General features: G+C 41.1%; 1 protein-coding gene across 14 annotated transcripts in view; it reads left to right on the top strand.

The window, feature by feature from the left end:
- The window catches only part of ryr2a (ryanodine receptor 2a (cardiac)), a 167,245-nt gene that overhangs the window by 45,416 nt on the left and 97,104 nt on the right, over positions 1-24,725 (top strand). For 11 of the 14 annotated variants that reach the window (XM_037754084.1, XM_037754069.1, XM_037754079.1 and 8 more), the window contains exons 2-13: positions 1,634-1,753; positions 3,778-3,882; positions 9,430-9,450; positions 13,446-13,520; positions 13,815-13,893; positions 15,134-15,246; positions 16,833-16,932; positions 18,693-18,789; positions 19,294-19,368; positions 21,273-21,429; positions 22,502-22,666; positions 23,910-24,031. In XM_037754084.1, coding sequence (XP_037610012.1) covers positions 1,634-1,753; positions 3,778-3,882; positions 9,430-9,450; positions 13,446-13,520; positions 13,815-13,893; positions 15,134-15,246; positions 16,833-16,932; positions 18,693-18,789; positions 19,294-19,368; positions 21,273-21,429; positions 22,502-22,666; positions 23,910-24,031 — 1,229 coding nt within the window. The remainder of the gene's footprint in view (positions 1-1,633; positions 1,754-3,777; positions 3,883-9,429; positions 9,451-13,445; positions 13,521-13,814; positions 13,894-15,133; positions 15,247-16,832; positions 16,933-18,692; positions 18,790-19,293; positions 19,369-21,272; positions 21,430-22,501; positions 22,667-23,909; positions 24,032-24,725) is intronic. The other 3 variants (XM_037754086.1, XM_037754083.1, XM_037754078.1) reach the window with 1 other exon arrangement.

Genomic DNA, 24,725 nt, shown 5'->3' with positions numbered 1-24,725 from the left:
AGTGAGGAGGAGGATACAGAGAGGGAGGTGCAGCAGGTCTGATCTGGAGGAGGCTGGGATAGATGGGGGTACATATCAAGTATGAGACCACTTCCTTTGTCCAACCATGACTGATGGCACACAGACAAATAATGTTAACAGTGGTGTGATTTTAGTACACACAGCCATGCATGGGTAAACAGACGTTAGGCAGAAAAAACAGATGTATGCTGATTAGATCTCAGTTACAGCAGGATTAGCTGCTGTGAAATGTGGGCAGACAGATTTTTAATTGCTTGTAACATTCAGATGCAGGACATGTTGTAGTGCTGTTACTGTCTGACTGTCTGATAGGACGCTTATCAGAGCCGCAAGAGTGAGTCGGTGACAGAGAGAGAGCGTATACGTTGTGCTGTAATGCCACTGTGTGCTCGTCTCTGTCAATCTAACTCCTGATTAAAAAGCATGAGTTGAAGCGATGATATCTGCTTCATCTAGGCTGCACAGGCTGTCTGTTTATTTGATGTTACTGTATCTGGTTTTTATCTAGTAGAGGTGCAACACCACAGAAAGACAACTGTCATCGTCTTTGTAGAAAATGGGAAATTGGCAGGGGTGAAAGTAGATTGAAGTTCTTGCCGGTACTACTAGGCTACCCCAACCGTCATCGTTTGATATTGTTCCCCTCCCAACCCTAGTTTCATGCAGCATCCCTGAACACACCATTCAACGGCTGTATGGTGTAGGAAGAAATTTGAAACACTTGACATCATGTATATCAAATTATTTATTTTAAGTGCTGCAGAACAATTTAAGTTTTTAAGAGTTGTTGTTCCGACTGAGGACATTCACGTGAATTTTATTAGTCGGGAACTTGTATTTCCAATTATTCCGACACCACATGAATGCAGCACAAATGCCCTATCTGGCAATGTCAATGAAAGTGAAACAGCATTGCCACATCTGTCAACAAATGGAGCTGTGGTTAGGGACATTTGATACTACGGATACATCGATACCGATTACAGATCGGATATCGGGCTGACATTGACACAAATAGCTGGATCGGGTATCAGTGACAATGGGGCCGATCTATTCAATTCAATTCAATGTATATATACTGCTGTATATACATTTTATACTGGAATGTTTTTACTGGAATTTTAAAAAAGGTTTACATTTAAATTGTAATTCCTGTTAATTTTGTATATTTTTTACCAAGTTGTTGATGTACGATTAATTAATAACAATTCAGTTAATGTATATCTATGTATTTATTTGTTAGGTAAGCAATATTTAAGTCAAGCCCGATGTTGCCTTACACATAAAAGAATGATCCCAGTCACTTCAACACAGTAAAGCATACAGCTTTTTAATGAGACACTGGTATCGGATCGGTAGATCGCTTGAAAAGCGAGAATGTCAGCAGATGTGTTTTCTTGTTGGAAATGCAATTGTGAGTGACGGGTTATTTGTTGTTTTTTTGGCAGGCAGCTGCTGTCCCCTCTTCCTTGGACTGTGTACCGGCACTGAATCTTTTAGTGGTACTAAAAGAGTACCAGACCGTACCGGCCTACTTTCACCCCTGGAAACTGCTTAAATGTGTCTTGATTTGTAATTATACCTTTGTTTGTTTGTGTTTGTGTGTGTTTAGGATGATGAGGTGGTCCTACAGTGCTCAGCCACAATCCATAAGGAACAACAGAAACTCTGTCTGGCTGCTGAAGGCTTCGGAAACAGACTCTGCTTCCTTGAATCCATCTCCAACTCCAAGGTACTGACACAAGCTCTAATACACTCCTGTGAACACTGCGGCATACAGGATGATGGTGTGAGAATGCCAGTTGGGTGACAAATGAAAGGAAAACCCTGACTTAAGGTTGTTGAAAGATGAGGCTGTATCATTTCATACTCATTAAACAAATTCCATTCAGGACTTATACATCTCCAGAGTTAGGAAACAGGCAGGAAGCATCACTGCAGACCCTCCAATCCCCAACATAAACTGAGAGCAAGCTATGGAGTGACTGAAGAGAGGGAGCGGCGTTAGTGAGAGCAAAGCAGTGGATCAGAGAAATAAAATGTTCTGATTGTTTCCTGTCGGTTACGTTCTAAAACACAACTAACTCCGCACAGCTCTGCGGGAAGGTGCCAAGTTGCTGGATTTTGAATGAATGCAGCGTCCTGTCAGCTGGCTGTGGCTCAGCGCTGCTCGCATTAAACACACACCAATCATAGCTGCACTCACTGCACAGAGAGGAGCAGGGGGATCACTGGAACACATGAACATAACACAACCCGTTCCCATCTGTGAAATACTGTATGGCCGCTTTGTATCTAACAGAGTAAATGGGTACTTGTGAGTCCGTATCAGAAGGCGAAGGGCCCTTTAGACCACCTGAACGGGCTGCACACCCTGCGTGCTGATATTGGCTAGGGGTTACACCAAAGGCTGTTTGCAGACGCTCAGAAGCGTCCCAAGTAAAGCAAAATAAGAATAGAGAAAATCCAGGCAGGGCTGCAGGGTCTCTGCAGATACAGACACCACCGAAATTCTTGCATATTATACCTTTAATTCACAATTTTTGTAATATGTAGAAAAATAGACTTGTAGACTTTGCATTTATATGGCGCCTTTCTATTCTTCCGACCACTCAAAGCGCTTTACACGACATGTCAGCATTCACCCATTCACAGATGGCAGAGGCTGCCATGCAAGATGCCAACCTGCCCATCAGGATTTAATCTAAATACTCATTCACACACCGATGCCTTTGGGGGCAACTTGGGGTTAAGTACGTTGCCCAATGACACATCCACATGTGGGCTGGAGGAGCCAGGGATCAAGTCGCAGACTTTCCGATTGGCGGACGACCTCTGAGCCACAGCCGCCCCCTATCATCGGTCACTGTCCATATACACCGATCAGCCATAACATTATGACAGCATGGAGCACCCTGACCGGTCTGCGGCTACGCAGCCCCATACGCAACAAACTGCGATGCACTGTGTGTTCTGACACCTTTCTATCGGAACCAGAATTAACTTTTTCAGCAATTTGAGCTCCAGTAGCTCTTCTATTGGATCGGACGACACGGGCCAGCCTTCTCTCCCCACGTGCATCAATGAGCCTCGGGTCTTACCCTGTTGCCGGTTCACCGGTTTTCCTTCTTTGGACCACTTTTGGTAAATCCTGACCACTGCAGACCGGGAACATCCCACAAGAGCTGCAGTTTTGGAGATACTCTGACCCAGTCGTCTAGCCATCACAACTAATTGTCAGCACTGCTTGACATCTCTGACTGACAGACATGAAGCAGAAAGCACTATTAGTCCCTGCGGTGTTATTATAGGAATATTACAGTAATATCATTTGGTCACTATAGGCTGAATTCATCCTTGACAGCTACAGGTTGGTGCCCATAGGAGCAGAGGGATATTAAAGGGCTTTTCCCAGGGTTACTGCTGCAGTAAGTAGTTATAATTACTGTTATCTGCTGATGTCAGATGTGAACGGTGATATAACTATATAAAAGAGATTTCTTTATGTGATATATCATTATCACAGGAAGACAGTCTTGGTTATGTCAAAATCATGAAACTGTCATTGAGTTGGAACATTCAGAAAAGCCTGTAGAAACCACTATGTTAAGAAAAGTGACAAGTTTCTAACCAAACATTTACCAATCCTAATGGTCAGATATCCTGCAGAGTGTTGCTAAAAAAGGAATTGACTGCCCTGTGTAAAAGTGTAAAATTGAATTAATAAATCATCTAAAAGGTGTGTTCCTGTTTCAGAATGTGCCTCCAGATCTGTCAATCTGCACTTTCGTGTTGGAGCAGTCGCTGTCAGTACGAGCCCTTCAGGAGATGCTGGCCAACACCGAGGACAAGGCTGAGGGGGTGAGTGTGAAAAGACACACATGTCACATGTACATGAATGCACAGTAGGTTGTTCTAAGATCAGGGCTTTCCTCAGGTGAGACTGGCAGGCTGAGACACCAACCTGGTGACAACACAGAGGAGGAGGTGGTTGACACGGAAACAGAGAGAGCGAGTCTGCTTACTGATCTGTTCATGCTTGGCTAAAGTCATCTACACTCTTCCTTATGTCAGGTGGCTCCTTGCTGGCACTAATGCAACAGTTCAAAGCAGCGAGAAGGAGGCTGCTGATCACTTTCCAACAAGCATAAGATTCCATTACACAGTATCAACGTTGCGGTTCCAAACAGTTCCTCAACAGTGATATCCATCTGCTGGTCTGATCAGCTTTGTGCAGCTGCTGTCCTTTGATTATGCAAATGTGATTCTGTTTGACTGTAATCAGTTATCTATCCTCCCAAACAAGAAGAACACATCATCATACTCTATCAGTGCTGTTATACATGTGATACAAGTGATTATATTTCAGCATTTTTACATTAAAGCCATATCTGGAATGATCTTTGCAGCAGTCATATTAGTTTTTATCCTACATGTAAGTTGAATGTACATGTAACTGCACATCAACTATTACATGTTTTTTTCTTTACTTTTTGTTTTACTATATTTTTCTTAATCCATCGACCCATTTTCTGCCGCTTATCCGGAGGTCGGGTCCCAGTGGCAGTAGGCAAAGCAAGGTAGTCCAGACGTCCATATCCATGTTTTCCAGGCTCCTCCTGGGGTGTCCAGAAGCGTTCTCAAGCCAGATGAGATATATAATCTCCTACCAGATGGTTGTGCACGAAAAACCTCCAAAGGAAGGCGCCCTGGAGGCGTCCCGATCAGATGCTCAACCACTTAAACTGGGAGCAGCGTCTCTACTCCGAGATCTCAAGAGAGTCTGAGTTTCTTCCCCTCTCTCTAAGGGTGCTTTCACATCAGGGACCCGGGCCCGGATCCGAGTACACTTGTCCCCAAAGTCCAGTTCGTTTGATTAGTGTGAACGCTCCGCACTGTACTCGGGCACGGTTCATCAATCCGTACTCGAGTCCGCTTGAAAAGGTGGCCTGGAGTACGGTTCATGTGTACTCGGGTACGATTCCCATCAGGTGTGAATTTGCATACTTGCATTCCATGTCCCCCAACCTCACTTGGGATGCATGAGAAATTCTTCAGGAGGCAGAAGTTAAAGGCCTCACGGACAGTTCCTAGTTCACCCACACTACAGGTTTGGGTTTACCAGGGCGGTCCAGGAAAACAACACTCAGTTTCAGATAGGGCAGGCCATCCCTTCCAATCACCCCACTACAGGTTGTCCACTACTACTGCTGTTCAGTGCATTGGCACAAACAACAGTGTAGGGCAGCTCACTGTGTCTGCCACCAGAAATGGCAGGTCCCTACAACAGTCAGAGCAACTCCAGAAAAGGAGAGAGTTTAGCCCTCTCCATGAGTTTGGTTCCAAATCCAGTGCCATGTGTAGAGGTTAGCCCAATTATAACTAGAACCTACAGTTGGTACCGCTCCACCTCCCGCACTAGCTCTGGTTCCTTCCCCGCTGTTCCATTTCCCTAGAACCAGTCTGCGATGACAGGTCCCGGTCTTTGCCTGCCACCCGGCTGACAGTGCTTGCAACCCTAACGCCTATCCCTGTGGATGGTGGTCCATGTAGTTCTTTCCGTAGTTCTTGGCCCATGGGGCCTGGCCACCAGACACTCGCCGGCGAGCCTCCCTCCCAGGTCTAGCTCATGGAGAGGACCCCGGTTTCCCCTATTCTAGGGGGAGGTTCTACAGCTCCTTCTTGGCCAATTCATAAAGGGCCTGATATATTGTATTTTATCTGTTTGTTTTTGTGCGATATGAAGCATATTGCAAACTCTGATTATTCTATTCAAATATGTTTTATTAGTGTGGCAGTTTGTTAGGGAAACAACATGTCTGCCATCTACTGCTGCCTAAATAGTAAAGAGCTTGAAACTGAATCACTGTCAACACTGTGCTCTACTTAAAAAAGAAAATAAAAGAACCAACAAACACTGCGAAAAGGCTCTCAGTGAGTGGACATAGAAAATGCTAGTTTATGCCAGTTTGCCAAAATTAGTTTTTGCAGTGACAGTGCTTCTGTGAGGAAGGATAAGCCAAACATTTAAAAACAACAACTCTCAAACTTACCAAAAATTAAAGCAAAGCCAAAGCCCGAGGTTTGATTTTTGAAGAGCGTCATTAAATCCATGTAAACTGTCAAAACCAGAGAGCAGAGCTGAAATCAGCTCATGGAAAAAACTCAACACGTTTCAAAACCGACCCTTCAATATACCGATTCGCTACATGAAATGCTTTGCTTCCCAGCTTTGCGTAACTTTACACACTCCTCAACTGTCGCAATAACTGCACTGATGATCACCTTTTTGTAAGCATTGAAAAATCATGTTTGCCTCCTAATTTCATAACCTCCCTGCTAAGGAGCACTCTGCCTATTTCACACATGAAGATTAGTTTATTCGTCATGGCACTACTCAGCCTGCGAAAACAATTGTACAATGTCTTCTGCGGCTCTTTCAAGTCTGTGAAAATAACCCTGATTATGTGATCAAATTAGATAATAATGAGCTGAGCAATGCTAATTTAATACTGAGGCTAATAAGGTTTATACTGTAGTTTCCCTTTTGTTTCTTGTGTAAATAGAAGAATTGTAAAGGGTAAAATTCAATTGATTTCACATCTATACTTCAACTTAAAAAATGGGATCTAAAACATTTATTGAAATCATGTATCTGTGTTGTTCAAATGAGCTGCTTCAATCATGTGCAGGTTTAAGAAAACCTACGCAGAGCCGCAGTGCAGATGTAGTGTTGTGGAGGAGGAGGATCTAATAGAGATGGGAGTCATGTCAAATTTCATCATGACTTGCAGTTTTTTTTTTTAATGAAGTGAGGGGATGGTTATTAATTTGTCCTTTCTCACTGTCAGCAGACATCAACACCAGAGCCATGAGACATATTGACACACACACACATACAGTTCAGGTGGTGGTGTGTTTTGTAGTTCATTAGTAAGCCGGGCATACTCCAAGTGTCTTGCATTCATCATACACATAGACATCCAAAGCCCGACCGACACAGTGCTGGTTTGAGCCGGCTGGGGAGTGGTTTCCACTCCAAATTTTCATTCGGTACACAAAATGTCACCTTATGCCAGCTTGAAATTGACCGCTCTGTGCGGCAAGTAAACAAGATACTACATTAACCAGCAGCATCGTAAATGTTACGGACTAATAAACACCTTTGTCACATGACTTCTAGTGGCTGAATCCAATTAAGTAAGTACTCTAATGCCTCTGTTAAAGTCTAAAAAAGATGAACCACAGAATCTCTACCACCTGCGGCTGCTTGATTCTCAGCTGACAGACAATCAATGCCACTATTCTGCGTTGTGATTTAAGATGTGAGCAAACATAATGCTGACCAGACTATTGGTACTATCGGAGTACATTATGTGATGTTCAGGTCGCAATATGAATTAAAAGTAAAGCGGTCAGGGTGGTGGATGGATCCATAATCAGCTCAGTCAGCATTCAGATTTTACTTTATAATTTATTTCAGTGCTGACTCTTTGCAGCACCAATTTACCTGATTAATTTGAGATGGACACCATAGAAAAAGCCATGCTGTGATTTGGTATCAAAAGCTTTTGACATTAAGAGATTTCTGCAAGAATTGCATTTTTCAGCGATTGGATGGCGAGCACTTCTGTTGTGTAAACTGCTCAGAAACCCCCTTATTGTCAATCTAGCTAGGAAAGCCTTCCATCCTCTGAATACCCTAGGTCTCAAGAAATCCCGCAGGTCTCAGAGGGTTAAACCCGTCATTACAGTCAAGTCAGGTCAATTTTATTTATACTTCACCTCCACAAGTTGATGGTTAGTTGCTGTTTTGTGTCACAAGACGACACAATGGGCTTGTGAACCCATCAGCGTGGCCAGATCGCAGTCAAGTGTGCCCTGCCAGGTGTGTCGGGAGCGTGCCAAATGCACTTTTAGTAATTTCGTTGCCAGGCGGGGCACCTGTGGCACACTGGAGCATGAGTTGGGATAAGAAAGAAGGCATTTTGTGCATTAAATTCACAATCATGGCCAATCTCATTCACTACTTTCAGCCCCTTTAATCGCAGAGCTCTCCCCGTCATGACGCTGCAACATAGTCTCACAGCAGTTCGTGAAATAGTCACAAAATGTAATCTATTTGATTCGTGTACATAGACACAAATTTCCTTTTTTTTCGTGACGCTCAGCACGACTTTCAACAAGGTATTTTTTGTGCGTTTTCCTACGAATGTCCAGCAACAGGTGATGCACGTGTCAATTTCTGCTCCAGTCTTTTCAAAATAAAACTACTTAGTTAGGTTTAGGAATAGATCGACTTGGTTAGGCTAAGGCAACAAACTACTTAAGCCCGGGCCACACAGAAAACGACAGCAGCGTGTCGCTCATGCGCGGCTCACATGCGTGTCAGCTGCGTCTCTTCTAGAGATTCGAGGTCTCGCCTATTTTTATTACCGGGATATTTTTACAGCGCACGGTTCACAGCAGCAACAGACGGTGAAAGTGATCTATTGACAGTATATTGACATCATATCAGCAACATTACTACAGTTTCAATGTCTGTATCTGTAGAATATGTCACGGACATGAAAAAAAGCAAAGATTTATTTTTAAATCAACACTTCCTGCTTTCAAAAGATTTCAAAAATGGATTTTTTTTCTGTGGACAGAATTCCTTGATTTGTTAACACAAAGCTTTTATTCTGAAATATGTACAGGACAGTGTTGTAGAACATGCAGTGACTTGCAGGGCTCCATGAATGAATAAAGCACTGTGTTTTAATTGTGGATTATTACTATTATTTACAAATTACCACACGGTTCTTAACTTTTTTCTGTCTAAAATAAATATAAATGACATTTATAATGAAATGGAATGGCCATTATGAATTATGCCGCTCTTTTTACTTCCCAGTTCACAATTTCGTGGATTACATACGAATTGATTTCGTGCTGACCATCACGAAAAAATTTTTAAATTTGTGTCTATTTACAAGAGGTGGGTTTACATTAGTTTAAAGCCCGGTTCGTCACATACTGTTGCTAAAGGGTGCCTCCGTGCTTTGGTTTCCAATGCCGAAAGGCGCTTCCCAATCGGCGGTATTTGACGAGTTGGGAGTGAGAACGGGTTGCTGCTTCAAGTCTTCATGCTAAGCTGGGCTAACTATGTCGTGACTCCAGCTGTATACTTAACACCTAGAGATGAAATTGATATTAATCTTCTCATCTCACTCTGAAAAAGCAAGTGCCAACCTTACCAAATCTCAATATGGAGGGGAATTAAAGTACAAGACCTTATATTCACTAAGCTGTCATCACCTCCTCATCCAACAGTCTTATCTGTTGGATCGATGTGTGTTTCTATGTGTCGTCTGTAAAATGACTACGGCAACTTACTTTTCCCTCCTCTCTCTCATTTCCACACAGCATGTAGTGGTGGAAATATGGGTAGGTGTGCCTCCACTCGATGTCTGTGTTTGTCATGGTTGTCACCGTCCTTATGTTGGTTATTACAGTCACTGTCATGAGCATCAACACTATGAGCACTGGCAGAGTTGTCATACACATTTGTGTTTTTGTTATCTATCTCTAGTGTCAGCCTGTTGGAGGTAATGGAGAGTTTAGATATGACCTTACCGACCTCTTTATTGAAAGATATGCAAGCTGATATAGAGGCAGGCACTCTATAGTCTACATTTACTCTCTCTGTCTCTTCCACACAAACACACACACAGACATACACACACACACACAGATACCTTTATTAAGTCTCTGTTATTTTGCTTTTGCAAACACTTTCAGCATTTCCACAGCCATAAGAAAACGTTGGCAGCCATAACAAACGGCGCGTCGGGGGTACCTGTCAGGACGCTGGTTTCCTTATGATTGTGCGTGGTGCTGGAAATTACTTATTGCAAATTTTGTACCACTTCCTGTGTCCACTATGTGCTGCTAGAGAACACACACACTGATTATACATGTTGCTGTATATCATGTGTAGACCACACCATGTAAATTTCATGTAAATTGGATGGTCTTTGTCACATATGGCGGACTTCCTGTTGTCAGTAGGTGGCGCTATGACTATAACTCAATATGGGCGTGTAGATGTCTTCAGGCCTGGACTCTTATCCGGCATGTGAAATTTGGGGCAGATTACAACAGCTTCCTTTGTCATGGTGAAACATGCAAATTGCCCATTCGCCATGGCAACGCCGTTCCACAAAAACCCAAAAGCTCCGCAATTTAGCATTGTGAAGGTCTTGAGATTCTGCTGACCAAGTTTGAGATGGATCTGTTGAATCATCTAAGAGGGGTTTCGAAAAAGCTCCATATCTGTAAAGTGCCTAAAATGCCATATTTTCACATGACCTACGACATCATCGTTCGAGGTATCAACTATTCCTTCTCAGTTTAGCGTCACGTTAGCCGGAGGGTTATACTATCCAAATATGAAACAAATCCGATAAGCCCTCTAGGAGGAGTTCGAAAAAGTTTGCTATTTCTTTAAAGTTACCCACAGTGTCATCATTCTGCTATGAGGCCAGAACCAAAGGCAGTCCCCACTGAGAGCCAGAGGATTATATCATCAGACGATTCCTCTGTAGGAAAGGTTCCAGTAGAGGATGGCCAAAAACCGAGCTGCTCTCCCATGGACGCTCGCTTTCGGAGTGGCAGACAGAACCACAGCAGCCAGTCGGAATTCTGCCATGAGGCAAACAGATCCATCTCTTCCCTCATCAACAAACTCCAAATGCATGGTTGACATGACGCTGTTAACAAAGCTACACTAACATCAGGCCCACCATCAATCTAACAAGTTTAAGATGAAGAAATAAACATCTGTGTCTTCAATGACATCTGGTGGGGGTAGTCATTAGGGATAAATACCATGCATGATTGAATAGGAAGACAAACAGAAATTGAAGACAAACTATGAAATGAAAACAAATCTCTTCACGTGTTTGATGTGTGCAGCATTCCAGCTGAACTACACTATGAGCTGCTGATTAGTGGGTTTGCAACAGTAAAATTGTCATTGCGCTGGCTTTATACTGAGGGAGACTGTGGTGTGGTGCTCCCCCCTGAAGAGAATTTTGAACATTTTAAAGTTAAATTAATCAATCTGGAGCACTTGAGAGCAAAATTACGAGGCTAGATCTGTGAAGAACTTGTAAACGATTTAATCATAAAGGTTGTCTGGTTATGAATGCTGATGGCAAAAAGTCACACATCATAAGCATGGTAAACGAGACAGGGTGCCGGCATCGCCGCTGACCCCTCGCACTGAGGACCGTCCAACAGTCGCGCCGGGAATTTTGTCCCTCCCCACAGGGAGAGAGGATGCACTGCGCAGCGAGAACTCAAATTCCCCGGGCAGCGACGAGGTCCGGGCGAGGGGTGCTGTAAAACTCACTGTTGGGCCTATCCAAGCAGACATCTGTCACGGTGCACCGGACGATGCGCCTAGCGAGATGCCAGCCCACCAGTTGAGAAGTGTCAAAATATTTTCAATTCATTATTAAACTGTAGAGGGCTGGATGTCACATCACTTTAAATTTCATTTGAATTAGGCTACACAATGGTTGATTATGATTGGAGAAAGATCCACAGCACACTCTGCTGCACACACGCCTGCCTCTATGTGGATAAATATATTATTCAGTGCTTTTTTGTTGGGCATCAACCTCGCGTTTTCAAGTCGAAAAAAAAGCTTCAGTCCAGGTTGCGGTTACATGCAGCTGATACAGTTATTTACTTCTGGCGCCTATGCGGTTGACTACAATCTTGTGACCGGCTGCCAAAGCGGTTTTGCCCCCTGAATGCTCACACACCCAGTAATGTTTGTATACAAGAAACCCGTCTGTATCTCAGCTCTGAATGCCAGACCAAAGTTTGGGGTTACATACTTGTAGGATGATCCTTGAAAGGCCAACCATAGGAACTGCTTGTGTCTTAGCACAACAGAGACATAAAAGGCCTCAGTACGCTTTAAACAAACTAAGTTGCATGACGTGTCGTCCGACTACGCCTAGGGCAAGATTATGGAGAGGAATTAGTCTCAATATTGGTGTCAAATGCGTGATACCACGAATACCAACCAATTTGAACAAATGTAAAACAGTTTTACAAATAAATACTGTTAGAAAAAGGTGAGTTTTCCACCAGAACTACTATATCAGACACTGGGGTGTCAAAACTTCACACACAAGCAACCCGCAGGCTTCAACTCTGCAAGCTAGTCTGCATCCCATAACTGCTGTTTACACACAATCATTAATATGTGTGTGGACCTGAGGCAGCTCTGCTCTGTGAGGCCTGTATACACAGTGTGTATGAGACTAGGAGCAAGGCAGAATGACTGCAGTGCAGCAGGAGAACGGTACAGGCATATTTTGGTTGTGTAGGAAGCGGAACACTTTCTATGCTATGAAGACAAATGTCAGTCAGAAAGCAAGACTCCAGTTCCATGGCACAGTGTCCTAGTGGTGCAGAGTCCTGCTGCAATCAAACACTGTAGTGTCGCTGTGTAGCGTTGCAGCACCATAGAGTCCTGAGACATGCTGCAGAGAGGAGCAGGGACAAAGAGACAGGATTTATAGACAATGTGGTCTTATTTTGAGGAACACTAGCACGCTGGTTCACTTTCTTACTGGCATTGTGTAGTTCATTGAACAGAGCTATGGAGGACGGAGCCTGCCAAAATAAAAAAAATAAACGAATCAATCACTCACTCAATAAATAAATAAATATGTCATTAAATGTAGCAAAAATAATATTAAAAATAAATGTAGCCATTAATTTTATAAAATGTGACATCAATTGATATTTCTGTTTTAATTTGCTTCTTTCTTTCTTTCTTTATTGCATTAATTCCCTTATTTATTTACTCTTCTGTTTAATTTTCCCTTTTGTTTATTTATGTATTTGTTTTTATTACTTTTTGCATTTATTTATTTATTTTTGCATTTATTTTTATTTATTTTATATATTTTTTAAATATCTATATATATAATCATAATCCTCATTGTTATTTCATTAGATGATGGTAATTATACTCTCAGCTAGGGGTGTTAATATGACAGTGATAGATTGACGTTTGAACTTCTATAGAGAGTGCCTTTAAAAACTACGATGATGACGTGATGGATGGATGACATCACAGTTAAGCTTACATAGTTTTTTTTTTAATTGTAGTGTGTAGACTCTCAGGTCACATGTTTCCTACAACTTGACAGAAAAACATTCTTGTAGGATGGATTGATACAGCTGGCCTCTCCCTCTCTCTTCCTGTCTGCATCTGTTTGTTGATCTTTCTGTCTGTACTGTTTATTGATATCTCTGTTCAGCTGTTTCTCACTATTTTTCTCTCTCAGTGGTTTTCTGACTTCCGTAACTCTGCATTTTTCTCTCTCTCCCTCTTGTCAATGTCTTTCTGTCAGACGGCCCAGGGTGGCGGCCATCGCACCTTACTGTACGGACACGCTGTCCTGCTGCGACACTCCTACAGTGGAATGGTCAGTGAACACACATACACACACTGCAGACACTACAACGAAAACTGCCAGATATGCCTTTTGATTACCATAGTTATGCATTCCAAAACTGAGCCAATGACTGAGCTGAAAAAGAGTATGTAACTGAGGATGTAATTATTACTCTGGTAGGGGTAGGGAATGACACACATACACTCTCCAGCCAAGAGAAATCAACCCCATCGAGTTATGCATTATAGAACTATTGTTTTGGAGTTGGCAGGTGATCTAGTTGATCAGATGGATTAATGGAATGAATTGTGTTTCTCTGTTTAGTACCTGTGCTGCCTGTCCACCTCCCGCTCATCCACAGACAAACTGGCTTTTGATGTTGGACTGCAGGAAGACACCACAGGTAGGAGTCAAACACATGTTTTTCATTGGCGTGGCTTTCTATTATCACATAGTTCCGCACTGTTCCCTTTGTTTTTATGATTTTTAAATAGATTTTTTGATACCAGAATCGATTGGAATCAATCAAACTTGTTTCATTTGAGTCTATGTGGAGGTAGAAGGAAGTTACCGCTTTTATTGTTGTAGTCTGAGTAACATGACATTATATCCATTCTGTATCTGTCAACCAAAACAAACTGCAGCCGGCCGCAGCGAGCCGAAACAAGAAAGTAGAAAACGGTGGAGGGTCCATGTTGATATGACCTGCACCCTCACATTTTAAATCCTACGTGGTAAACACTACACATACAGTAAAGTATGGAAACACTTTGGGTTTCACACATTACCAGCAAAAACAGAGCTAGACATCATGGCTAATGATTCAACTTTTTCCCATGGTCCAGTGTTAAAAAAGTTAACAAACATTGCAATAAATCGTAATATTGAATCGCAATACTTGTAGAATCATAATACATACAAATTGCAATACGTATCGAATCGGCATCCAAGTATCATGATAGTATCGAATCGAGAGATAGATGTATCGTCCTAGCCCTACTGCTGTGTAGCCAAATTTGCTGAACTGTATTTTAAATGTTCTATATACGGGATTCAGAGCATTAATATAGCAGCTAACAACTATTTACTATGTAAAGATATATTGGAGTAATGTCTACCTTAGCAGAGAATGAAGTCACTCTTTCTCTTAGTGTATGTGAGTCTCTCTGTTGTGCCCGTTCTCTTTCTACATCCATGATTGTGCCCCACTGGGTAGCTCTTAGAGTGGCCATCCATGCGGTGTTAGGTCAGACAGTCCCGCTTTGAAACACAGTGTCAATCTACCGGCGCAGCCTTGAGCTCATTTGTCCTCCTTTTGAGATCATCCCTATGTTATACTTTATCTAATGGAAGAAAAAAAATTCACTTTGGAACAAAGTCAGAACAATAAGCCCCCACAAAGTACACAGTCTGCCCTGTTTTTGTTCTTGACCTGCTTCTGTGCAAATTACAGTACAAGCAGAACAGCTGCAAGACAAATGTAGGCTGCTGAAGTGGTACACAGGCTGAGGTGATTGGTAGTGTTACAAGACATTATGTTGCTACGAGAGTCTGTGAGTCATGGACACATTTTTGCTATCTTTTCAGACCTATTATTTGCTTTGGTGTGTGTTTTCTTACTTTGTGTGTGTGTTTGTGTGTAGGCGAGGCATGCTGGTGGACCATCCATCCAGCATCAAAGCAGCGGTCGGAGGGTGAGAAGGTCAGAGTGGGAGATGATCTCATCCTGGTCAGCGTCTCCTCTGAGAGATACTTGGTCAGTAGCAGCTGTGTGAGGAGAGGGGGTCTCAAATCTTACTACCACTTTCACTTTCTTTATTTCCTCCCTCTTTCCTTCATTCTTTTTTCTTTCCTTTTTACTGTTTCTTTCCTTCGCTTCTTAACCTTCATTCCTTCTTAGTAAGACCGTCTCACCATGAACAAAAATGAACAAAACTTACTAAAGAAGAAAGTTAAAGACAACTAATCATATGCATACACGTACACAGCAGCTCATGGGCTCTTCACATGAATATGAATGAACTATGGACTATGCCACAGTCAAGAGACACATTAGAGCCTTCTCTATATGGGTATGGAGGACAGAACTTGCCAAAAATAAATGAATAAATGACTCAATAAATAAATAATTGTCATTAAATATAGCAAAAATAAAAAATGTAATCATCAATTAATTGATAAAATGTCACATAAATTGATATTCTGTTTAAATTGCTTTTTTATATACTTATCTTTGTATTAATTCCCTTATTTATTTACTCTTTTGTTTCATTTTTCCTTTTATTTATTTATGTATTTATTTTTATTAATGTTTAAATTAATTAATTTATTTTTGCTTTTATTTTTAATTTATTTTATATTTGTTTTTAAAAGTGCGTATTTATTTATGCATTTAAATATGTATTTATTTATGCACACTTTTCCCTTTGCATTTCACCCCTTTTTGATTTCCCCAAACTCATTTATCTGTATTCTTTTCTTTATACATTTCTTTACACATTTCTTCTTACATTTTAAAGAAGCAAATTAAAACAGAAATATCAATTTATGTCACATTTTGTCAATTAATTAACGGATACATTTATTTTTAATATTATTTTTGCTACATTTAATGACATTTATTTATTTATTTATCGAGTCATTTATTTAGTTATTCATTTTTTTTAATTATTTTGGCAGGTTTCATCCTCCATATATGGGTACCTCTCCACAGACCTTCTATTTATGGACGAAATCAATCATAAGACACATGCTTTTCCTCTCTAACAGTTCAGGGATTTGATTGGTCTAAAACCATATGGTCATATACTAAACTATAGCCACATATATGTGAACATACTACTGGCTGCTGCTGGTGTTTCGGACACACTCATCTAATTGAAATATGTTCTTAAGAGGAGACACTCTAGGTGAATAGGGTTAACATTTAATTAATAGATAACACCATGAAAATTCCTGAAGTTTACTGAAATGTTACGTTTAATTATGCAATTTATCAGTTCTCTAAGACCTGGAAACACCTCACGCAGTTTAGCTACATACAGTTTCTGTATATGTGGCTTCCTCCATTTCTTTTTCCTGACTGTCCATCTTTCGATCACTTGCTGTGTAGAATGCAAAACAGTAGAAGACTGTAAGCACTGCTGACCACATACTGACTGAAAGTGTCAGACCAATTGCGTGGTCTGATGCACTGGGAGCTCTGGTGTTTTTCATGGCTAGACCAGGCCTGCCTTCTGAATTGCTAAATACAGGACCATCTTTAGTGTTTGTGTGTATTTCAGTCTAGTGTGTCAGTAATTTATTTATTTGTATTTGGCTCTCGTGTCTCTCTCCCTGCAGCATCTGTCCTACGGTAACGGCAGTCTCCATGTAGATGCAGCCTTCCAGCAGACACTATGGAGTGTGGCTCCCATCTGTTCTGGCAGTGAAGTAGCACAAGGTACACCTGTCTGTCTATATGTCACTTTGTTTCTCTCGTTTTTCTTTTTTTTCCATCGTTCTCTCTTTCTTGCTTGCTACTTGTATTGTGTTTTCTTTGCTATCTTACCTTCTTGCTTTTGTACATTCTTTTATCGCAGCTTCTTGTTTTTGCACACATTTACAGTACTTGTGAAGTTGTATTCAAATTTCTGGACACATTGGACTGTTTACACAGGAAGTAATGGTTTTTGAAAGACAACTGTTGATCCAGTAGTGTTTTCATGTGAAGTTAGAACTAACAGTAGTACTGTGAATCATCTTGTAAACAGTATATACTATATGCTAATCATTCTGGAGCTTTTTCACCGCCATTCACAGTTTTAATCCAATGTTTTGCAGATGTGAGCAGCTCCTCGTTTTCCTTTTGTGTAATGAATTGTGGGACAGTAGTGTTGAGTGCTGCATATTAGAATATTTAATTTAGTCACATTTCCAGTGTGAACACACTACAGAGTCAATACCTGCGTATGGCTCGAGAGTTCGACCAAAAATCTGTCCAGTGCGACTAAACATTTAGGTGCACTGGTGCGTCTGACATTTAGCAGGTCTGTCTTTGTATGTGTGAAACCGCATCCTGTACTCCTCCTGGGACATCACAACCATAAAACTTACCGGTAATTCAAAATGAAGACAACTGTTGATTGTTTTTACATCAAGAAACATGCTGCAGTACCCGTTACACCTATCCCCGGGCCCTGAAAGGCCCAGCTCAGTCCGACATCATCGGTGGGAAGCAGGAAGGGCAAAAATTTAAAAACACGAGGCAACTTTACCGCTAATTTCTTCTCTGCTCTGATGATCGCCAAACAGCTGATCTGCTCTGAGCGCATCTCTCTCTCTGTCACTTGACCACACAGTGGCAACACACACATATTACATTAAACTACTATTATACATGTGGATACGTGACAGTACCGTAGGTAAACTGGGATGCAGTAAACTCTCTAAATTTTTGCCAGTTAATGCCACATTGTAAACAACAAATCTGTGTTGAAATCAGCAGGAGAGTGAGTTAACGGGAGGTGCCATTCATTTACATTATGATGCATTCAGGCTCTATTCAGTAAAATGAGTGTTGGGTGAAGGTTAATTCTAACATTATGTGTTCAAATGTAATCTTGTAAAAAAAAAATTTTTTTGCGAGAAACCTGAATAAATACAGATGTTTTCACAGCAATATAAAATAGATAATAGAGAGGGAATTATGACCTGTGCAACTTCCTAACAAAAAAAAGCAGTATGCAAACAGTAATAAAGGAGTGGATGTTGAAATACATTGGTCATTTTTTCCTTTTGTTGTTTTTTACCGTGGTATTGAATTGTTATTCAATACCACGTATTATTATAGAGAATTGTGGAATTGCACTAGTATTGGTATCGACCACTACATTTGGTCTTCATGTGGGCAGTCCGCTCTGCTGGTCTTTATATATCTGAACAGGTGGGTTTCAGAAGTGCTAATCCATGTCATAATTGCTACCATAATCTATCCCTGCTGCCCTCCTCCCACATCAGCAAAGTCAGGTTCATCAGAATGCTCAAAAGAGTTTCTAAATTCGTAGGCAATAGTAGCTTATGTACTTATTCTGTTGCTTTTATGCAACTTTCTCTGTAGTATGACTAATGTGTTGAGTCCCACAGTCCGTTCTGTCTGTCCTTCATTTTCTCTTTCTCCAATGTCATCCCTCCCTGTTCTCCCTTTTTGCGTTCTCTCTGCAGGTTACCTTATTGGAGGGGACGTCCTGCGCCTCCTTCACGGTCACATGGACGAGTGTCTGACCGTTCCGTCTGGGGAGCATGGGGACGAGCAGAGGAGGTAATGTGGGACTGATATATGGGCCCAAGAAAGTCACTTATTTAACAAAACTGTAACTGGAAGTAGTTTACCTGCACAGTTCTAAATTTAATGTCAAAGTCACCTCTGCTTCAAGATTGACTCTTCCTCACCCTCGAGTTTAGACCATACAGTTTTTTTTTTTTTTTATGGAAATCACCATGGCCTTCAGGGAGAGTAAGTAGCAACTCTCATTACAGATTGAGCTCTCTGCTGTGACTGAGACAGGGAGGACTATTAATAATTATAGTTTTAAGAGGTTCCCAAAGGGGACAGCCATGTTGTTAAACAGAGCCGATGAGAGGGACTGTCTTCTCTTCCCGACTGTCTGCTGAGATTTGTTTCTGAGTCATCGGGGTAGTTTAGCATATCTATAGTAGGCATACAGAGCCATATACAACTGGAGTTGCATACTGGGTTTATACAGTATGTGGAGTGGATATATAATTAGTTTGATGGTGTGATTGTGTCATTTTTACCCCACAGGACAGTGCACTATGAGGGGGGAGCAGTGTCCAGTCATGCCAGGTCCCTGTGGAGGCTTGAGACATTGCGGGTTGTGTAAGTAAAACACACACACTGTCCACACAAACAAGAAACATGTGGATTCATATATACAGTATACAGTACACCAGCAGACTGACACGCACCTCCACCACACACATAATGATTGATAAAGATTGTGAATAGATCTCACATGTGTGGTCAGTTTTTTGTCTTCTGTCAAGCTGCTTGCAGTCACTGCTGGGGATTCCTCAAAGAGTCTAGCATGGGTTGGGATAGCACTTACCGTAGGCCTGCTGTGGGCAGCTGAGTGGAACATGTTAAAAATATTACAACTTTTACTCACACCGTGTGCATCAACAGCCTTTAAGTGGCTTCAATAGTTGCTAAGTAACAGCAGAATCAGGAGCTGACAGTAAGTTTTCGACATGGTAACCAGGTTGGTACTGTAACCAGGCAGCAGCTCCCTGGTTGCCCAAGTTGACCGAATGGTTGCCATATTTGAACCATTTCAGGTAAATCTGGAGTGATAATGCTCTCCTGTAATTATACTCCAGATGAAAAGTGATATTGAAAATTGGTAAAACATGTGTGACATAACAACATTTGGTTTTCTGTCTGACATATAAACATTGTTAACATAAAGTGGATTTCACTAAAAGCAATAGGCTCAGCTTCACTGATTAGTCAAGATAGAACTAACAAGGATAGACAAGTCATAGTCAAGTCAGCACACTGACACACTGACAGCTGTTGTTGCCTGTTGGGCTGCAGTTTGCCATGTTATGATTTGAGCATATTTTGTATGCTAAATGCAGTACCTGTGAGGGTTTCTGGACAATATTTGTCATTGTTTTGTGTTGTTAATTAATTTCCAATAATAAATATATACATACATTTGCATAAAGCAGCATATTTGCCCACTCCCATGTTGATAAGAGTATTAAATACTTGACAAATCTCCCTTTTAAGGTACATTTTGAACAGTTAAATTATGTGTGATTAATTTGTGATTAATTGTGATTAACTATGGACAATCATGTGATTAAACACAATTCAATATTTTAATCGATTGAAGCCCTAATTTATATAGCAAGTAGACCTGCTTTATAATAAAAAAAGACATGGAAATCTCACTTTCTATAATATGGGACCTTTTAAAGTTAGCAAAACCAATCTTGTAGCTATTGTTCAGTGAGAGTTGAATAATAGTTGCAGCACAGGGGGGGGGGGGGGTCACAACATACAAAGAAGCCAGTTCACCAAAATAAAACAAAATCATAAAAAGGTAATCATAGACTAGCCACGTCCTGCAGAGTTGGTTACCCGGACACAGGGGCAAACATCTATGTTGGCTTTATCAAAAACTCAAAATACACCTGCCAACACATTTAAGATGAGTTACATGCTGTACGATTTCTTGGTGGACATCAGTCGGACTGTGCAAAGCTTCCTTGAGTCTTCTCATCACAGTGAGGTTGCCAGGTTTGGTACCATTGTACCTGTACAGAAACCAAAACCTGTGCTCACCAAATGTGTCTGGCGACACATGCTATACCTGAACATGCTATAACTGTTGTCTTTAACATTGCTCTTACATTTCTGATTGTGTATGGAATAAAGAAACAGGATGCAAGGTGGTAATTGGAGAGCTTTAGAGGTGTAGGTAGTTGCCCCCTGCTTCTAGTTGTGGAAGAAATATTTTATACTTTTACTTCAACAAGGTGAAGTCTGGCTGCTTTGCTGCATCTGTGCTGTGAACACATCAGTGACTTGACTGCCCAGAAGGACTGTGTGCTGGGATGAAGGAACATTAGCCTTCAGGCTTCTAATTTAGCTTCTGCAACACATCTTTTAACCCTGTCCTGCCTGATTTTTTTACCCTTATATGTTTTTATTTAGGATTCTTCGTGTCTATGTGTACTTTTAGTACTGATGTGTCTGACTGTGTTTGTGTCCAGGTGGAGTGGGAGTCATATCCGCTGGGGTCAGCCGTTCAGACTGAGACACGTGACCACAGGGAAGTATCTGAGTCTGATTGAAGACAAATCTCTGCTGCTGATGGACAAAGAGAAAGCTGATGTCAAGTCCACAGCCTTCTGCTTCAGGTCCTCCAAGGTACAGAGACAACAACATTCACTGTCTGTGAATAGCTTCATAATGGAAGGAAATGCCTCACAAGTTCCAAGTACAATCAAACACCATTTTGCATAGAAGGTTATGAGGCGTTACAATATCAACATCATGGTTCTCTCTGTAACCATAATGAATGCAGATTGTGGTCTGGCTGTGATGTATTTATAACTGCTCATTGTCTGCCTGTCTGCTCTTGATAGATTGAGATTGAGTTCACTCACTCGCAGTAATGATCAGAATGAGAATACCTTCAATAATCACAAAGCACTTTTATTAACACAGTTACAAAGTGCTATACAGAGTGAAAAAACAAAGTGAAATAACAAAATAAGATATGCTGAAATGTTGAGACAAGACCAGAACAATTACAGTAAAACCATAAAGAACAAAACAGACAAAACAACTAGGGCTGTCAATAAAATATTTAATCTTTATTAATCGTATAATCGTCCATAATCATGATTAATTTCAAATTAATCGCGCATTTGTACCAAAATGTACCTTAAAGGGAGATTTGTCAAGTATCTGATACTCAAATATGCTTGCTTTATGCAAATATATGTATATATTTATTATTGGAAATCAATTAACAACTCAAAACAATGACAAATTTTGTCCAGAAATATAGAACAAAATATGCTCAAATTGTCAAATCATAACATGGCAAACTGCAGGCCAACAGGCAACAACAGCTGTCAGTGTGTCAGTGTGCTGACTTGACTATGACTTGCCCAAAACTGCATGTGATTATCATAAAGTGTGCATGTCTGTAAAGGGGAGACTCATGGGTACCCATAGAACCCATTTTCATTCACATATCTTGAGGTCAGAGGTCAAGGGACCAGAAATTTAGCACGAGAGAATGTTTTACAAATTCTGCACAGTTGTTTGACTTGATGGCATGACCTAGAAAAACATGGTCCTGGTTTAAAATAACTAGAATCTTAAACCATGAAATGATCCTTTAAAGCAGTCCTGTGCCTGTCATGTAACATTGTCATGTATTGATTACAGTATTCAGTTTTTTTTTTCCCTTCCTATCTCTCTCCTTCAGGAAAAGTTGGACCCTGGCGTGAGGAAGGAGGTGGATGGGATGGGTGTTCCTGACATTAAGTATGGCGACTCTGTGTGTTACATCCAACATGTTGACACCTACCTGTGGCTCACGTACCAGACTATTGATGCCAAGTGTGCACGCATGGGTGGAGTACAGAGAAAGGTAGCTTGCTGCATTAAACTATTCTACACCTTTTTTAAAAAGTTTTCTCACCTGTCTCTCTTTTCTTGTAACTAAAGTCCGTGTTGAGGTTGCTGTTTACCAAGGAGTTGACAAGAAGTTAATAACGGGTCATAAGCTCTAGTGTTAACATTAGGGTAAACTTTAGGTGCACCTGTTATATGGTAAAGAAACAAAGAAGAAGGCCCAAACATCTGAATGGAGCTAATGTCAGGAAGTTAAAGGAGGAAGACCCACCTGAGCGAACAATGAAGCAGCTCACATCTGTTAAATGTAGAATTTCAGTCATGCCAAAGGTGAAATAAAGCATGACTGTGCATTTTAGACGGACTGATTGAAGCTACTACGAGGAACATTACTTTTGTGTTGATTTTGGCGGTCCCTGTGGACAAAAGCAGTAGTGTTTCCGAGCACCAGGCTCCCTTTAGAAAACCTCTCATTTTACTGCAGCAGGGTCTGACAGTCTGTCCGGCTTTGTCCTGGTTCTGGTTCCCCCGTGCCTCCCTTCCCTCTAGTGGGCCTGGCCTGGGCCTCCAGCAGCGTGGTGTTGTTTCCCAATGGGGACCGCCGGAGCAGTTAACTCTCAACCTCCCGCCAGAGCTCAGACGGCAGGTCAAAGGCGGATCTCGAACAAAATCCTCAGTTTGAATAAAGTGATTGAGTGTACCAAATGAGTTAGTCTTTTTATATTAAATCAACTTTCTTTAATATACTGTAGCTCGTCATTTACATAACTAAAGTGACATCTTGATGGATTTGCCGAGCGAATACAGATACATAATATGATCTTTTTGTTATGACTTAATTAATTTACTATAATGGTCAATTTGTTATTGTGGTTAAATAAATGTAATTTATGGTGTTGTTAGATTTCTGCTATATAGATTAGATTAGATTGTTGTTAATACAGGTCCTCGTCTCCCTTTGTGTGCATCAAGCAGAGGAGCAAATGTTGTTTTTGAAAGGCTAAACGCCAACAAATATGGACTGAAGCAGAATATTTAGTTAGATTTTGCTTCTAAGTAGCAAAAAACATATTTTTTTAAATAGTTTTATATCCAGACTTTTGTATAAATTATCCAGTAAATGGGTTATTATCATGATTTTAGTTATACATGAGCAAATCTAATTTTGACAACCTTAGAGCAGACAAATCCTTGCGCACCCCCTGTGATCTCTGGCGTAATTGGATTAGTGTTTTTCAAAACCTTACTTCTTATTTCAGGCCATCATGCACCATGAGGGTCACATGGACGACGGGCTGACGCTGTCTCGGTCACAACATGAGGAGAGTCGCACTGCCAGAGTCATCCGCAGTACTGTGTTTTTGTTCAACCTCTTCATCAGGTGGATTACCACAGACACACACACACACACACACACACACACACACACACACTTAGATATGTAATACACACCACATAAGAAGGCAAGAGATACCATAGCAAAGGAAGGTAATAAGACACTTGCAGAGGAGGGGGCTGCAGTGTGTATCAGGTTGGATTAAACACCAGCAGCAGCATAATAATCTGAAAAATGAATGTGACAGTTTGAGATTGCCAGGGATTTATCGCAGCAAGTAGTGATGCACTTCTGAAAAGGGCTTATTTGCACATGAGCGTTCTCCACAATGAATCCAAGCAGCTGTGAGAAATTCAACAGGAACACGATGATTCTTGAAATCACCTTGATGAAACCCACTAACACAACTGGTCAGTTTACACCACTGTCCTGTGTGCACATGAATTATATGCAAGCAACAAGCATGCTGCAAATCCCCTTGCATGCTATGTTAACTCAGTGATCATGTTGCAACATAATGTGACTGTACCTGTGAAGAAACAAGCTTTTTGCTTTTTGTTTCCCTCGAATGGTAGCAAAATTGCAGCTCAGGGGAAAAGATGTCTCCTCTGGAGTGAACACGAGGCAAGATACTGATAGCCATCTAATTGAAAGCAAATATCCTGCACTTAATGTACCCAGTATATGTGAGGCAGCAAGCATGCTGCATTCTGATTTAATGTCCTCTTTAATATGAAGA

The sequence above is a fragment of the Sebastes umbrosus genome, chromosome 20 (assembly GCF_015220745.1).
Source record: "Sebastes umbrosus isolate fSebUmb1 chromosome 20, fSebUmb1.pri, whole genome shotgun sequence".
In the NCBI taxonomy this organism is placed as follows: domain Eukaryota; kingdom Metazoa; phylum Chordata; class Actinopteri; order Perciformes; family Sebastidae; genus Sebastes; species Sebastes umbrosus.
The sequence above is the reverse complement of the archived record's forward strand: the minus strand, read 5'-3'. Positions and strand labels throughout refer to the sequence as shown.